Here is a 16735-nt window from a genome sequence, read left to right on the forward strand (position 1 = left end):
TTTCTTATTGGTCCAAAGAAACAAGTGAAGACGTTTAAAAAAAGGACCGCCCACCCCTTTTTTTTTAAAAAAGAAACACCTCGAGAGTGGTTCCGAGACGTGTTTGAGCTTTTCTTTTTTAGGAAAAAACACACAAAAAAAGAAAAATAAAAAAAAAAATAAAAAAAAAAAACCAAAACTACGGGTGGTCTCAACCAACACCCCTGCATCTATCTATCTATATAACGTGTACTCTCTCTTTCTCACGTTTATCAAATTCGATCCATTCACGCCAAGTCACCTGTACGTATCTTTCCAACTTTCTCTCCTTCTTTCAACCGATCAAACTCACGTTCTTCAATCCCACCCACATGGAGGATACAAACGGTGAGTCTATCTGCTTGCTTCATCTTTCTTTCCCATTAATGTTGATCATCGTATGTTCATATCGATCTTCCGATCTTCATTTATATCATCAAAATCGGTTTCTTTTATGCTCTGAATTTTGTTTCAATAACCCCCATTATGTATGTGAGTTTAATCTTGTCTTAAATCAATTGATGGAATTAAGTCAATTATATGGTCAAACTTCAGTTCAAATCATGTATCTATATTCCAAAATTTGAGCTATAAATGTGTGATTTTTTATTATATAATGTGACCTTTATGTTGCAAACTCATATCACTTTTGAACTTGAAACTGAAATTTGTTTGAATTAGAAAGGTCAAACTTGTTGAACTTGGAACTGAAATTTGTTTGGATTTGAAAAGTCAACCTTGGTGGCTGGGAATCTTCCAGTTTTTTTGGTTTCTGCATTGCTCTTGATCTGATTTGAATTATATATTGTGATCTACAAATTGGGCCTTTAAAACTTTGTTAGACAAGGGCTGATAATTTTTGACATGACCCGCTAACACGACATTACTCGAAACGAATTTAAACTGGTTGGTGTTTAGGGTAAACGGGTTTGGGTCATAAACGGGTCGACACGTTAACGACAGGATATAAGACGTGTCTAAACGGGTTCAATAGTTTAATATTTGACACGACGAGTTTGTGACCCGTTTATCGAAACAACATAGTTTATTGGTTTTATAATAAGTAGTTAAATATGGATTGTATTTTTTGGTAACTTTTATTTTATTGTGTTTAATGTGTCTTATAACAATCAGGCTCACTGCTATTCTTTATTGTTGGTTAGTTGTCAAAAGTAAGGATGGAACAATTGCTGTTGCTTCTGCTTTCGCGGGTCATCAAGAAGGTCAGATAAGATACACATCTTTCTGGAATATTTGGTTAATTAGAAGCTTCGATTTCAATTTATTTGATCAGTTTTCTGTGAATGTTTATTTATAATCACATTTAAACTGATTATTATAAGTTTATGACTATGGTTATAATTCGTTTCGAGTGATGATCTGATTATGGTTATGTAGCGGTCCAAGACAGAGACCATAAGTTTCTAACAAAAGCCGTTGACGAAGCGTATAAAGGCGTGGAAAATGGAGACGGTGGCCCGTTTGGTGCAGTTGTGGTTCAGAACGATGAAGTTGTTGTGAGTTGTCACAACATGGTTCTGCACCACACGGACCCCACTGCACATGCAGAGGTCACTGCAATCAGAGAGGTTATATACAGCCTCTTGTTTCTAACCATTACTGATATTTGATACTCCAAATTGATGATAATTGTTTGAAGTATAAGCATTGTTGATCTTTGCTTAACAATCATGCTAAGCTATTTTTTTATTTTGATTTTGCAAGTTAAGTTGATATTGTTTGTACTTTATCACAGGCGTGCAAAAAGCTCAACCGAATCGAGCTTTCTGATTGTGAGATATACGCGTCTTGTGAGCCATGCCCTATGTGCTTCGGTGCCATTCATCTTTCAAGAATTAAGGTTCCGTTTTTAACTGTTTAATAATAAATGGGTCGTGCTCGGGTTTAATTATTTATTTTTATTTTGTGTTGCTTGCAGAGGCTGGTTTACGGTGCTAAAGCTGAAGCAGCGATTGCGATCGGGTTTGATGATTTTATAGCGGATGCATTGAGAGGTACTGGTGTTTATCAGAAGGCTAACTTGGAGATCAAGAAAGCAGATGGTACTGAAGCCTTGATTGCTGAACAAGTATTTGAGAAAACCAAAGCTAAATTTTCAATGTATTGATTCGAAATTCGCACATGAATTTGATATTTAACACTTCAATTGCTGAACAAACAATTTGTTGCATATTTACTAATGGTATTCAATTGGTATAAAATCTAATGTTTCTTCATTCATGTTCTGGGTTATTCCTGTTTAAGTTTGAATAGTGTTTGGGCGTGTGTTTTGAAAGTGATTATGATATATTGCATATAATTATGACGTGTGAGATAGTGTTTGGATATGAATTTTATTTTATATATCTACAAACTAGGTTAGAACCCCGTGTTTGAATAAATGTAATTTTATATATTAAATAATAAAAAAAATTATTTCTTTATGAACCTCGTACGGTTAAAATAAATGTAATTTTATATATCAAATAATAAAAAAAAAGTTATATCTTTAAAAACCATATGTATTACACAGATTAAATAAATGTAATTTTGTATACTAAATACTAAAAACGTCGTATCTTTAAAAACCCGTGTATGATCGGGTTGGATAAATCTACCAAATAATAAAAAAAATTACTTCCTTAAAAACCGCGTATGTTACACATGTTGAATAGATCTAAAAAAGAGTTATATCTTTAAAAACCATGTGTGTTACACATATTAAATAAATGTAATTTTGTATGTTGAATACTAAAAACGTCGTATCTTTAAAAAAACCCGTGTATAGTCAGGTTGAAAAATCTACCAAATAATAAAAAAAATTGTATCCTTAAAACCCCCGTGTATTACACGTGTTGAATAAATCTAATTTTACATAGCAAATGATAAGAAGTTATATCTTTAAAAACTTCGTGTATTACACGAGTTATTTAAATGTAACTTTGTATAGTAAATAATTAAAAAAATGTTATATTTTTAAAAACCCCGTGTTTTACACGAGTTGAATAAATATAATTTTGTATACCAAATAATAAAAAAAGTTATAATTTTAATAAATTAGGATAACATTTAATTTTAATTTATTATTTATATATTTAATATAAGATAAGTAGAAAAGAGAGGTATCTGTTTTAAAAATATATTAAATTAACAATTTAGATTTAAGGATAATATTTTATTAAAGTACTAGATTAGAACCCCGTGTATTACAAGGGCTGAATAAATGTGAATTTATATATTAAATAATAAAATAATATATCTTTAAAAACTTTGTTTATTACATGGATTGAATACATATAATTTTATATACTGAAAAATAAAAAGTTATATCTTTAAAACCCCTTGTATTGTTGTACAGGTTGAATAAATATAATTTTATACATTAAATAATGAAAAAAAATACTAAATAATAAATTATTTATATATTTAAAAACCCCGTGTATTGTACGGGTTGAATAAATCTAATTTTATATATCAAATAATAAAAAAAAAGTTATATTTTTAAAAACTCATGTATTACACAGGTTGTATAAATGTAATTTTGTATAGTAATTTATAAAAAAAGTTATATCTTTAAAAAAAAACCCGTGTATTACACGGGTTGAATTTATATATCAAATAATAAAAAATTATATTTTTAAATACCTCATGTATTACACGAGTTGGATAAATGTAATTTTGTATAGTAAATGATAAAAAAGTTGTATCATAAAAAACCCCGTGTGTTACACGGGTTGAATAAATGTAATTTTATATAGTAAATAATAAAAACTTATATGTTTAAAAAACCTCGTGTATTACACGAGTTGAGTTCTGATTAATTTCAGATTTTGATTTCCTGTATTTTCTCTCCTATTAAATAATAATAATTTTTCTCTCCTTAAAATTACATCTTAAGTCATATTCTTATTTGAGTTAATTACTGTTTTCGTCCATGTGGTTTATTAAAAATCACTATTTCAGTCCGTTAGTTTAAAATTGTGATTTCAGTCCCTGTGGTTTCATTTTCGTAACCACTTCAGTCCACCTCGTAACCATTTCAGTCCATGTACTTAATAGAATAATGGATTGAAATGGTTACGAAAGTGAAACCACAAGGACTAAAATGGTTACGAAAATGAAACCACAAGGACTGAAATCACATTTTTTAAACTAATTGACTGAAATAGTGATTTTTGACAAACCACAGGGACGAAAACAGTAATTAACTCTTCTTATTTTTATAAAACATATTTAAAAAATATATAATATTTTATTTAAAATAGATATCTTTAAAACATTTACTGCTTATAAAGAGTTGAATATATTTAAAACATATTACTGATTATAAAGAGTCATAGACAATTTAATTATGTTACCTAAATTTGGATGTAAAAGTATAAACTAAATATTAAAATAAAATCTCTCTACGATATCATATAACTATAATGTAACCTATTCCTATATCTAAGGAAATATATTATAAAAATAATAATTTAATATTAATAGTATATTTTCTAAATAAATTTTTAATCTATACTATATCTCTACGTATATCTCATAATTATATATATATTAAATAATATATCTCTACGTATATCTCATAAATAATTATTTAATTTTAATAAGCTAAAAAATAGATGACTTCAATGAGTGACATGTGTCCCCAAAGTGGTTTCTTTTATTATATAATATAGATGCCATGGAGGGGAAACAGTGCTGCGTGACACTTCCCTTGGTCCATTCAAATTACCACTTGTTCCGTTTAAATTTACAGTTTTGTTATTGGTTTTGCTTCTCGGCTCAAAATTATTGTTTTGTCATTGTTTGTTTCCCTTTCAAATTACGATTTTGCCCCCTAGTGCAAAATCATTTTAGTGTTTTTTTTTTGACAAAACTATTGCAGTGTTTTGTTTTAATTGGTTGGCTTGATGTACTTTTTATTCATGCCAAGCTGTAGTTTTTCCATTGTTTTAGTTTTTTTAGTAAAGTATGGTAGTGTTTTGTTTTAATTAGTTGACTCGATATAATTTTTTTTGAGATTGTGTTATGAGTAGCATGTACAAGTAACTGAAGCACAGACGTATATATTGTGAGAGAAATAGCAAAACTAGTTTATAAGACCAAGGGGTGTGGGATTCGTCCCCTACCCCCCCCCCCCCGGCTTTGGGTCGTCGCCCTCGTCCATCATCGCCCCCTCCCCCTCGTCGCGGCGCAGCCCGTGAAGTTTGGACGTTTGGGACGAGCTTGAATGTGGGCCACCCCATAGAGAGAGAGAGAGAGAGTTGAAATTGTTTTTGTTTTAATTATTTAACTAAAGAAAAAACAAATAATAAAAAGGGAGGGAGGACTATCCTCACACCCTTGGGTAGTCCCCAAAGGGATGGTCCTTCATTTATGCTGACGTGGCACCTACGTGACGGATAGTCTCCAAAAGAACTACCCAAACCACTACCCATGGTCTAACATTTTAAACTTTAAAATGCATGTCCAAACACCCCCTAATCTAGCTAATCATAATGCACATCTCTAGGTGATAAATCCAATTATATCATAGGCGCAGAGTAGGTTAAATATGGATTTAGCCACTTAGCATGTGTACTAGTGGTCAAGAGGGTTTTCCTCTTGAGGAGTAACCCAAGTTTAATTCTTGAGGTGAGGAGTAATTTAGTAATTTAAGAGTGTAATTTTTGCTGTTAAAAAAAGTTTAAATAAGAATCACTATACAGTAATTATTTGATTCACGGGTAAATATGACATTGTTTTAAATTGTGTGTAATTGCGTTATAACATGTGAAAATGAAAATTGAACAAAAATAATCAAATCAATGTTGATCGACTTGTAAATTTGTATACCAATAATGTATCACTTGATAAATACACTAGATGCATTTCTAATCAATCTATTCGCGTAAACCAAATAGTTTCTAAACATTTAACAATTTTTAGTCGTTTAATATTCCTGTTAAGAAACTGGTGAAAGTTGTTGGCTATTCATTTGTTTTGGATCAACTGATTTTGTTAACCACGTGTAGCACATGGCTACTTTTAAAAAGAAGCTGATTATAACCAAGTATCACGTGGGCATAATATGAATTTATTATATATTATCTTTTAAACTCCAATTATATATGGATTTTTTATTCATATAATTATTCTTTTGCTGTCAAGAAGATAGAAACAAATTACTCGTCTTTATATATAACTAGTGGTATGCACCGCTCGTGTTGCGGAGCATTAAACCGAATATTTCTTAGTTTGATAACATGTATGTATGTATTTCGATTACTTGTACATGCTACTTATAACACTATCTAAAAAAAATACACCGAGTCAACCGACTAAACTAAAACACTACCATAGTTTTGCTAAAAAAACTAAAACAATGGCAAACATGTAATTTAGAGCTGGGGCAAAACAGTAATTTGTCAGGACCAATGAACGAGTGCTAGGCAGCTGTCTGACACGAATAAAAACTACATTGAGTCAATAGTTTTGACAAAAAAAAATGATGGCAAGATTGTAATTTCTAACTTGGGGCAAAATCATATTTTGAACCAAGAGAAAAATCGTAACTTTTATCTAGGGCAAAAACGTAATTTTTAACTGAGAACAAAATTGTAATTTTGAGTCGGGGCAAAACCAAAATTTTATTTTGAAATGGGTTAAAATGGTAATTTTAAAATGAGGATAAAATCGTAATTTGGCTAGACCAATTGGGAATGCCTTGCACTATTCCCCAACCTTCCTTTTGTAGTGCTTTGAACTAAGGGCAAAATTGTAACATTAGTTGCGGGGCAAAACCATAATTTTATTTTAAACTGTGGGCAAAAACATTATTTTTAACTGAGGACAAAATCATCATTTTGAGCTGGGGGCAAAAAATAATTTCTTTTGAACTTGGGTGAAATCGTAATTTTAAACTAGGGATAAAATCATAATTTTAAACTGGGGATAAAATCGTAATTTGATTGAAGTAACGAGGAAGTATCCGACCTACCTTTTGTGGTATAGGTAATATTAAACGAAAGATGTAAAAAAGAAAAGAAAAACAATATTGCCGCCAAACATGCCAATTGCATCAAAGTAATGGAAAATGTAATATAGAAGATGAATATTTTAGCATAAAATTCCTAAAAAAAGAGTTATTAAATATTTTTCAATCATATAACTTGATCAACCATATCATCTTTATGACAAGGGGAGCATCTTTGTAGAAAAGCGTTTCAAACTGTGGTCGAAGTTTTATTTGTTTATTCATTCATTCATTTTTTTTTTTTTTTTTTTAGCGAGTTTAACCATGAATTTTATAAATCATCATTTTTCAACTTAAACAGTTTGTTACAAAAATTAACAAAATGATTTAAAACCAATTACACCAAATATTAGGGCGTCCGGTGTGGTCGGCAAAGTTGAGCGGCAAAGGGTGTTTGCCGTGCGGGAACACCGCCCCCGACCCCTTTGCCGCGCGGTAAACTTTGATGAATTGGTGAGGGGTTGCCGAAGCGGTGAAGGGAGGAAGGAGAGAGAGGGTGTGTGTGTGGTGGGGTCCATGTCATCTCAACCAATCACACCTTATTTTTTTTTTTTAAGTTTAACACTTCACCAAGTGTCTAACCATTGCTAACATTTTTCAGCATAGTTCAAACACTTTTTATTGATTGACATGACACACTCTAATTGGTTGATTTTTAACTTTACCACTCTCAAGTGATTAACCACTCCTTATACCCTTATGTTTCCCAACATTTGGGGAAGTAAGTTAAACATTTCAATCATTGTTGACTAATTCATAAAGTGTGTGCAGGTTGGGTTGATGATTTTTACACAATAAAAATAGATATAGTAGGTTGAACAATTTAACCCGCCAACCTGACACGACTAACACCATTTACAAACTGAGCTTGCAGTTCATAATGCAGTCAAAATAAAAACTTACATCACTGATTTCATGTGCATATTTCAAATTTACAGATTAAATCACTACTATAGTACGTACAGAACAATCCTAAAGAAATAAAACAATTATTAATAACACTTTTGCCACGTCATTTTAGGAGCTAGTCATAGCTTTTTTTCATTCTTTTTCTTCAATAAAAATGTTTCCAAACCAAATCACAAAAAAAAAAAAAAAAAATTTATATATAAATGTTTCCAAGAATAGCTCCTATAAATTGTAGTCCACAACAACCTGCAAACTTATCAAACAATGGCTGCACTAATTACCAAATGATCCTTATACAAGGGACGACATCTACAAACCTTGATCATGTTGGAAGAAGGCCACTGCATTCCGATTAAGTATATTCTTCTGCAAAAAAATGCACCGGGCATATGCGTAATTTCTGTCAAACAGAAGGGCATTCTCGTATGTCAGCCAACATGGATAGACAACTTTGGGGGATCAGAGCTGATCAAATTCGCCCACAAATTTGCAAGCGTCACAAAATATTTATCTTCATTCCATGTCACCATTTTCATCTCTGCGTAGAACGAAAAAGGCGATTACAATTGCACCAAAAAGAGATATTGGATTCTAGACATGACGTAGATGACACAAATTTGCACTTTATCATATGCCAGATTGTGTGTAGCTTAACAAGTGGAAAGTGGCTAGGTATGACAAGACGCCGAACCTGACTGAAAACCCGAAACATAAATCATTCAGGATGGGTAACAAGACGGGTATTCGGGTAGGGCAGGGGTGTGCACGGTTCGGTTCGGTTTTTCGAGTTTTAGAACAAAATTACGTAAAATTCAAAAATAAAAAGTATAATCCAAGGTCTTAAAGTTTTTCTTAGATGTTTACGTTTAAGTTATTATATTTAACATTTTTAATTAATATTGTTCACATAAACCTAAGTACCTAACCTTCTAATCTATTTTTATGTTTCTCCAAAGTTCTATAATAAGACATTTCTTTTATAATACTTTGAAAATCATTTTAACTTTTATGTTCAATTTTGTTATTTCTTGTAGACAATGGATAAATCATTTGAAAGATAAATAAATATGTTAATTTCTTCTTATAAATACTTAACATTCAAGAATAAAATTAATAATTCCAAAATCAATATATATCAACATTAAAAAAAAATGATTTTTAGGTGTATTCGGTTCGGTTAGGTTTTTATCGGTTTTCATAAATTCAAAACCGTAACCGAACCGTAAATTTCGGTTTTGTTTTTTGTGCACTTGGGTTTTTTTCAGTTCGGTTGAATCGGTTTTTTCGGTTTTCTACTCACCTCTAGGACCGGGTATGGGACCAGGTGTAGCCTTAGTTGTTCAAAAATCGTGGGTTTGGAGCCGTAATGGTATTAGGTGATCAAAACCGAATATTCTAATATATTATATGAAATCTTAAAATATATTATAAATAGTATGTTGAAGTTGTTAGAAACTTGAAATTATTAATATTATAGAATTGTTAGAACAGTAGTTTAGCATTTGATATTTCAAGTTGTGGTTTAGGGGAGTTTAAGATCGGGTTCCTGGTTGATGGTCATTGATTCCAACAGGTAACATTTAACCACATAAGACCATAAACAAGTATACCCACGAAGATGATGGGTAATGAGTAACGGGTACCGTTATAGGGAGACGGTTTTATGATCGGGTATTTAACTAGGATTACCAATACCCGACCCATTGCCATCCATAATTATATTTGTGGGCTGCACAGCGAATCAAAAAGGCTTTGGATCAAAATGGGTACAATTTTAAGTGTGGGTCCTACACTCGCAATTTTATGTGATCATTAACAGGGCTGCAAACCGAACGTTCAGCGCACCATTCATGAACCATTCGACAGGGTAACAGGAAGTTCATTTGTGTTTGTTCGTTTAATAAATGAACGGACACGGTTCGTTTAAATGAATGAACGAACATGAACAAAGGTAGCATTCGTTCATTTATGTTCGTGAACGTTTGGTAATGTGTTCGTTTATGTTCATTTGTGTTCGATAGTTCATTCTGGTCTTTGCTTTTATATTGTTTATTATTATTTATATTCTTCAAAACTCCCACTAATAAAATACTAGTGGAGGTTAAGATTCCTGTAAAAAGGATGAAGTTTGTAAGAAGTGTGAGAAATATTATGGAGACAACACGTGACATTATTTAATTTTATGGATTAAGGGTAATAAGGTAATTAACTTCAAAAACCAATTTAATTATAAAATCGATTGTAACCGCTTTGGGAGTTATTTTGGGAGACAATTCTTTTTATTAACATCTAGAATGTTTTTTGTTATTTTGCAGGTATAAAACACCATACAGATTCCAAAAACACCACGACTTGAATCGTAATACAGTTATGGTGTTTTAACATCTTGAATAATTGTATTGCTATTCAAGCCATGGTGTTTTAAGACCATCTGGGGGATGATTGTATTGTTATTCCAGATGTTAAAACATCATGGCTTGAATAGCAATACAATCATTCCAGATGTTAAAACACCGTGACTTGAATCACAATGCAATGTTTCAAGATTTCAGATGTTAAAACACCATAACTTGAATCACAATACAATGTTTCCAAATGTTTAAAACATCACGCCTTGAATCACAATACAATTAAAACACCATTGTATGAACATAGACAAAACACCATGGACTAAAACATCCGATTGAAACGTAATTTTTTTCTCTATATAAGTATAGCAATATGGTACTTATATTAAAGATAAAAAAACGCTCGTAATTATGGTGTATTTTTTTAAAAAAAAAGTTACATATACAAAGTTATTGACGTTTAAAAAAGACAGGGGGACTTGAATGTGCATGGAGGTTGATGGTACTTCTTTATTTAAACAAAAAGACACTATTACCCCTAATCTAGCCAAATTAGTCAAAAAAACATAATTTACATTTTAAGCCCTTTTTTATCTCAACCATTAACTACAAGATCTAAGGGTTTAAAACACTTCTTACACTTCTCACAAAAATTAAATCCTTTTTACAATAACCCCACCCTATTAGTGGATTGTATTTTATTTCGATTATCTACTTCATATTAGGTTACTAAACTGTGGGTGGATCTACCAATGTTTGTGATGAAAGACGCTGATTTTATTCGAAAATTAATATATTTTCATTTGCGTTCGTTTTCATTCATGAACGCGTGTTTGTGTATGTTTGTGTTCATGAACTTTTGTTTGTGCTCATTTGTGTTCATGAACATTTGTTTGTGCTCATTTGTCTTCATGAATGTTCGTTTGCATTTGTTACATAAAGCTAACGAACGAACGAACACGGACAAAAAATCTCGTTTGGTAAGTGTTCATGAACAGTTCGTGAACACATTTATTTCTTAACGAGTTGAGTTGTCAGTGTTATTCTATGAAACTCTAGTATATATATATATTAACACACCTGGCACCACTCGTGGTGATAAAAGTGATATCCCACATTGCGTTTCCTCTTGAGAAAGAATTTGATCTTCTGCCATTGCAATTTCATCAAGGTTTTGAATATGCCTGATGGACTCTAACAAATAATCGACAGGGATGAATTCCTCGAGTCTTGAAGTTGACCAGAGGGCATGACATTCTTCTAGAAGACCGGAAACTCCCTCTATATCAGCACCGCTTAACAAGATCCACGGTCTGTAAAATTTAATTGATAATTCCATAATCATTACAGCTCTGTAAATCTCTCCAAGGGCAATAATGAACTGTCTGCCTGAAGACAAAAATACGATGACGAGTAAATTCATTCATAAGGCTACTTTGTCAACATCAAACAACTTTAGTCCTTCAACTTTAATAATAAACAGCTTTAGTCCCTCATATGTTTATCCCCTCAACTTTAATAATGTCATGTTTAGCCCCTTAACTAAAACAACTTTAGCCTCTCAACTTTAATAATAAACAACTTTAGCCCCTCAACTTTAATAATGACATGTTTAACCCCTTAACTAAAACAACTTTAGCCCCTCAACTTTAATAATGACATGTTTAGCCCTTCAACTTTAATAATAACATGTTTAGTCCCTTAACTGAAACATCAAACAACTTTAACTCTCACGATTTGCGTATTTTTATCTACGTTTCGAACCCGTTGCCGAGCGACCCACTAGTTTCAAATAAAAAGGCATGATTTGTGTTTTTCTTGCAGACCACTTTAAATAGACTGAACTTTAATAACAAATGCTACCAATGGCAAAACATGTGCAACAAACCCATATGAATTTAGATGTTAAAAAGGCATTTGGTCTCGAAAATCAAGCTTACTATCTCGAGTAACATAATCGATATTGCGTAGTACCTTGTTTCTCAGAGAGTATTTCACTATGAACATTCTTTTCAAACGATTGCTTCAAAATCCAGGTGCCATGATTCAGTTCTTGAGAACATACTGTGATCACCTTAAACCATAGGGAGACGTAATCAGCTGGTTCGCACTTCGGAGCTAGTGTTAGAACCTTTAGTACTGTTGTAAAGTGGTTGATGAGATCAACGGCTGCTGACAAATCGGATTCTGCCTAATCACATAAAGGAAGTTAGGTCGTATGCTAATCCCGTCATCCCAATTAATAAATTTAATACTGACATAATTCTCGAGTAAAGTACACGCATGGTCCCTGTGGTTTACCAAAATTTTGGATTTAGTCCCTAGCTTTCCAAAAGTACATAGATGGTCCCTATGGTTTGAACTTTGTAACACATTTAGTCTCTACCTTTTTTCCAAAAGTACGTGGGTGATCCCTGTGGTTTGCACTTTGTAACGCATTTAGTCCATAACTTGGACATGCGAAAACTTTTAGATTTGTTGGCTGAGGACGAAATGTGTTACAAAGTGCAAACCACAGGGACCATCCGTGTACTTTTGGAAAGCTAGGGACCAAATCCAAAATTTTGGTAAACCACATGGACCATCCGTGTACTTTACTCTAATTTCGTATTAACATATATTCTTTGTAAGAAAGTGAAATTATGAACCAGATAACATGTAATGACATGAAGTCATCCAAATGTAGAGCAAAGAACATACTAATAATAATCTTCTTGATATGTTATATTCTGAATCCAAAACTTGAAAATCTGGCTCTTGGAAAGTTTCGATATATTTTTTAAGAGAAATAACGCTTTCTGAATGATCATCTAGCTGTATCTCTGTGGATATATCTTTTTGGTGAATCTTCTCCAAGGCCTCCTGTAATAGGAAACATAGATTATTATAACGTCAAAATCTTACAAATCAACAAATTCAATCGTGTTAAACCTAACTTTAAAACGGAAAGAGTAAAGTACACGGATGGTCCCTTTGGTTTACCAAAATTTTGGATTTGGTCCCTAGCTTTCCAAAAGTACACGGACGGTCCTTGTGGTTTGCACTTTGTAACGCATTTAGTCCCCAGCCAACAAATCCACAGGTTTCAGCAGGTTCAAGTTAGAGACTGAATGCGTTACAAAGTGCAAACCACAGGGACCATCGACGTACTTTTTTAAAAAGCTGGGGACTAAATGCGTTACAAAGTGCAAACCACGGGGACCATCTGTGTATTTTTGAAAAGCTAAGGACCAAATTCAATCTTTTTGTAAACCACAGGGACCATTCGTATATTGAACAATCAGAACGAAATGTAAACCTGGATTTCTTTATCGAGGGATGCAACTTTCGTTTCTTCTCCAGCAAGAGTAGCGGTACTTTGAGCTTTCTAGACAGAAATGCAGATATCATAAATTTATACACGTGTATACTCACAATATTTTATATTGATAAAACCCGAGTTGAACAATATTTAAATAGATCATCAACCTTTAAACTGTGAAGATGTCGTCTTGCAACAACACATAACTCGTCTTTTAAGTTGGAATAAAGATTCACACAATCGTCCCGTTTCTTTTCAAACGACAAATTCTGGTTTCCAACTTGAAAGGAAGCATCCTTAAATTCCCATGAATCATCAGCATAACCATCATCATCATCGTCATCGTTATCGTTATCATTATGATCCGCTACACGAGAACCATATTCATTGCCGGTAGAATGCAGTAAATCGTTCTTCGTGTCGGAACTGATTGGCTGCGCTTGGCTGTACAAATCTGATAAGATATCATTAATCGATAAATTTGAACTCAGAGTTCGTGTATGCTTGGTTGATGTTTTAAACAATTCATGCTCAAGATTCAAGGAATTATCAGCTTCGGGATCCTCTTCAATGCCAAAAATCGAAAGCGGCACTGGCTCTTTGTAATTCTTCTTACTTGCCTCAAATCCCTATTAACCATTATAGAACGGAAGAATGATACTAATAAGAACGAAACATATTAAATACAGATAAAGTGGTAGAAAACAAAACAAAAAAAAAAACTTTGATTTACCTCCGGCTTTGATACAGACTCTTGAAATGTCGTCTCAAATTTCCCGAAACTTTCATCATTAGCACGCACGTCAGGAGGTTTTGAATCCGAGTCATCTTTAGGTTCATTCCACTCGGTTTGAAAGAATGGATCTGATGCAGAACTGTTTTCAACCGCTGGGGCGTGACTGATTTGACTAAAGTCAAACCCGTTGTTCTCCATGTGTGATCTGCTAGGAGCTCCGTTTGAAAACGGAAATAAATCAACTGATCCATGGGATTTGTTATGTGAACCCAATGGGTCGAACCTTTCTTCAGATGATTCCTGCATCAATTTACGGATGGTCAAACTTGCATACATATTTTCAAGTAATAACAAAAGATTTTCGTGACAGTAAAGTAAAAAAAAGGCATTTACCTTCTTCACGGACGAATGTTGCGTAAATGCAGTCTCAAACTCCCCAAATGTATCATCAAAATCATCATTCCCAGTCCCACCAAGTGGATTTGAACTTAACTCATTTGTGGTACTTTTGGAATCCGGTTTTAAGTCCGCAGAAAAACCATTTTGAAAGTTTGTAATCAGCTTGGGATCAAGCCCACTGTCTGTAACATGAGATTCAACAAAAACTCCATTGTTTGTTGCTGCAAATAGATCAATAGCCCCACGTGAACCGCCTTGCACACCCGATGAAGACACAGAAAGTTCCTAAAACAACGAGTCAATTCATGTAAGCTTGTCGAATCTACACCTAAAGCTCAAAATTCTAACCTACAACTTTATATAAAAAATAACTTTATTCGAATGCAGCTGTCACATTTTTTCATTCAAACATATGATTAAAAGTTACTTTATAAAAATAACCTTATGATCCTTCTCGTTTCGAGCTACTTTGGAGTCCGAAAACGCGTTAACAAACTCCCAACCACCTTCATCATCAACAGATCCTTGATCCCCAGCAGCTGCTGAAACCGTATCCAATCCAAAAGAAGTCACTGAATTCGAATTTGATCTTGAAAGTGGATCCTGGGATACAAGCAATTCACTGCCATTAACACTCTGCTGCGGCTGCAACTGTCTAGGACCATACAGATCCGCAATTAGGTCATTAATCCCCAATTGCCCATTGCTTTTGTAACTATTGTTACCGGATACAAAACCACTACTGCCGGAATAATTCAATTGTTTAACATCATTTCCTACCACAGGTATAACCAATTTCTCATCCTGCTCCTCATCATCTCCAAAAAGTGATAGCGGCAAAGCTCCTTGAATCTTCTCCCACTTAGGTTGTGTCTGTGTCTGCGGCGGTGACGGAGGCAGAGGCTTGACGGTGTGATCGGTTGCGTTGTTTTGGTAAAAGTTAAAATCGCCCCAAACGTCGTCGTTTGGGGTGGTGGTGATTGGGATTTGGGTAGGGGCGAATGTGAATTCACCGAAAGAGTCGTCATCGTCGTCGATGTCGGCCATTATTGCCGGTTGGTTTAACGAGATCTGGGGTGATATGATGCCGCCTGCAAGATGATACGAGATCGCAAATTGTGGGGCTTCAAAGATTTCCCCCTCTCTCCTGGGTGTTGCGTTACAATATGGTGGGTATTTTTGTACCAATCATCATTACTAGTTTTTTTGTGTTACGCCGGAACCAAGCGAATGATACGTGATTTGAAAATAAAGCATGTTTAAAAAGTCAAACCATTAGGGGAGGGGGGTGGTTTACTAGTGATAGAATTCTATCACTCACAAGCATCAATCAAGTTCCGTCATGTCATCGACCATTTTTCCACCACTCACAACCTTTTTTAGTCGGGGTGGTCATCACTCACCACCACACCCAACAATTTCCTCCCAACCAACAATTACACTCACAAAGCAAAAACAATAAAACGTTGAAAATATCACGAAAATGGAATTGCGTTATAGCATCATGCGTTATAGCAAGGAGGCGGGTGGGGGAGATATAGTTCCACGCGTTATAAATGTTTGGCATGATTTCCCGTGATGATATAACGGGACCGCCCGGTCGACCCTTAGAAAGATTTAGTTTATCATCGACCGTTTTATAATAACAAATAAATACTTTATTTTGAAGAAATCAAGCACACAACTACGTACTTAAGATTTTAGAAAAAAAGTTATAAACGTAACTTATTAAAGAAGTATAAAATTAATCGATAAATTAATATATGTTCAAAAAAGAAAAAAAAAATTATTAAAAAGGTAAAGGAAATATATGTTTAAGAAAAGAAAAATGTGTTATTAAAAGTAAATATAATAATAAACCATTATATTTAAATACTAGTATTAAGCCACTGCGTTGCAGCGGTTGTCATAAAACTGTGTTAAGTAGTAGCAATACTATACCATTGATTTGTCAGCGACCGCCAACACTGGAAAAACTCGTAAAAACAAAATAAACAAAAAAGGGAAAA

At 33.4% G+C, this 16735-nt stretch overlaps 2 protein-coding genes across 2 annotated transcripts; one reads left to right on the forward strand and one right to left on the reverse strand.

The window, feature by feature from the left end:
- Positions 1-209: 209 nt before the first annotated feature.
- Positions 210-2259, forward strand: LOC110909807 (guanosine deaminase). Its single transcript, XM_022154562.2, has 5 exons — positions 210-366; positions 1182-1241; positions 1417-1607; positions 1775-1879; positions 1958-2259. Exons 1-5 carry the CDS (start codon positions 351-353, stop codon positions 2144-2146), a joined length of 561 nt encoding a protein of 186 aa, XP_022010254.1. The 5' UTR covers positions 210-350; the 3' UTR covers positions 2147-2259.
- A 5786-nt stretch (positions 2260-8045) lies between these two features.
- LOC110909805 lies at positions 8046-15899 on the reverse strand. The gene is made up of 9 exons (XM_022154561.2): positions 15168-15899; positions 14721-15011; positions 14325-14627; positions 13759-14220; positions 13589-13657; positions 12991-13152; positions 12265-12481; positions 11371-11679; positions 8046-8480 (listed from the first exon to the last, which is right to left on the reverse strand). The coding sequence occupies exons 1-9, from the start codon at positions 15771-15773 to the stop codon at positions 8371-8373; spliced, it is 2529 nt and encodes an 842-aa protein (XP_022010253.1). The 5' UTR covers positions 15774-15899; the 3' UTR covers positions 8046-8370.
- Between the last annotated feature and the right edge of the window lie 836 nt (positions 15900-16735).

Source organism: Helianthus annuus, chromosome 15 (genome assembly GCF_002127325.2).
Source record: "Helianthus annuus cultivar XRQ/B chromosome 15, HanXRQr2.0-SUNRISE, whole genome shotgun sequence".
Taxonomy (NCBI): domain Eukaryota; kingdom Viridiplantae; phylum Streptophyta; class Magnoliopsida; order Asterales; family Asteraceae; genus Helianthus; species Helianthus annuus.

Excerpts from the sequence above, each read along its gene's own strand:
- LOC110909807 (XM_022154562.2), top strand. Across the intron at positions 1,242-1,416 it reads TTTCGCGGGTCATCAAGAAG|CGGTCCAAGACAGAGACCAT; the intron begins GTCAGATAAGAT and ends ATGGTTATGTAG. Across the intron at positions 1,880-1,957 it reads TTCATCTTTCAAGAATTAAG|AGGCTGGTTTACGGTGCTAA; the intron begins GTTCCGTTTTTA and ends TGTTGCTTGCAG.
- LOC110909805 (XM_022154561.2), bottom strand. The coding sequence starts at position 15,773 with ATGGCCGACATCGACGACGATGACGACTCTTTCGGTGAATTCACATTC. Across the intron at positions 15,012-15,167 it reads GAAACGAGAAGGATCATAAG|GAACTTTCTGTGTCTTCATC; the intron begins GTTATTTTTATA and ends TCGTTGTTTTAG. Across the intron at positions 14,221-14,324 it reads AGTCTGTATCAAAGCCGGAG|GGATTTGAGGCAAGTAAGAA; the intron begins GTAAATCAAAGT and ends AATGGTTAATAG.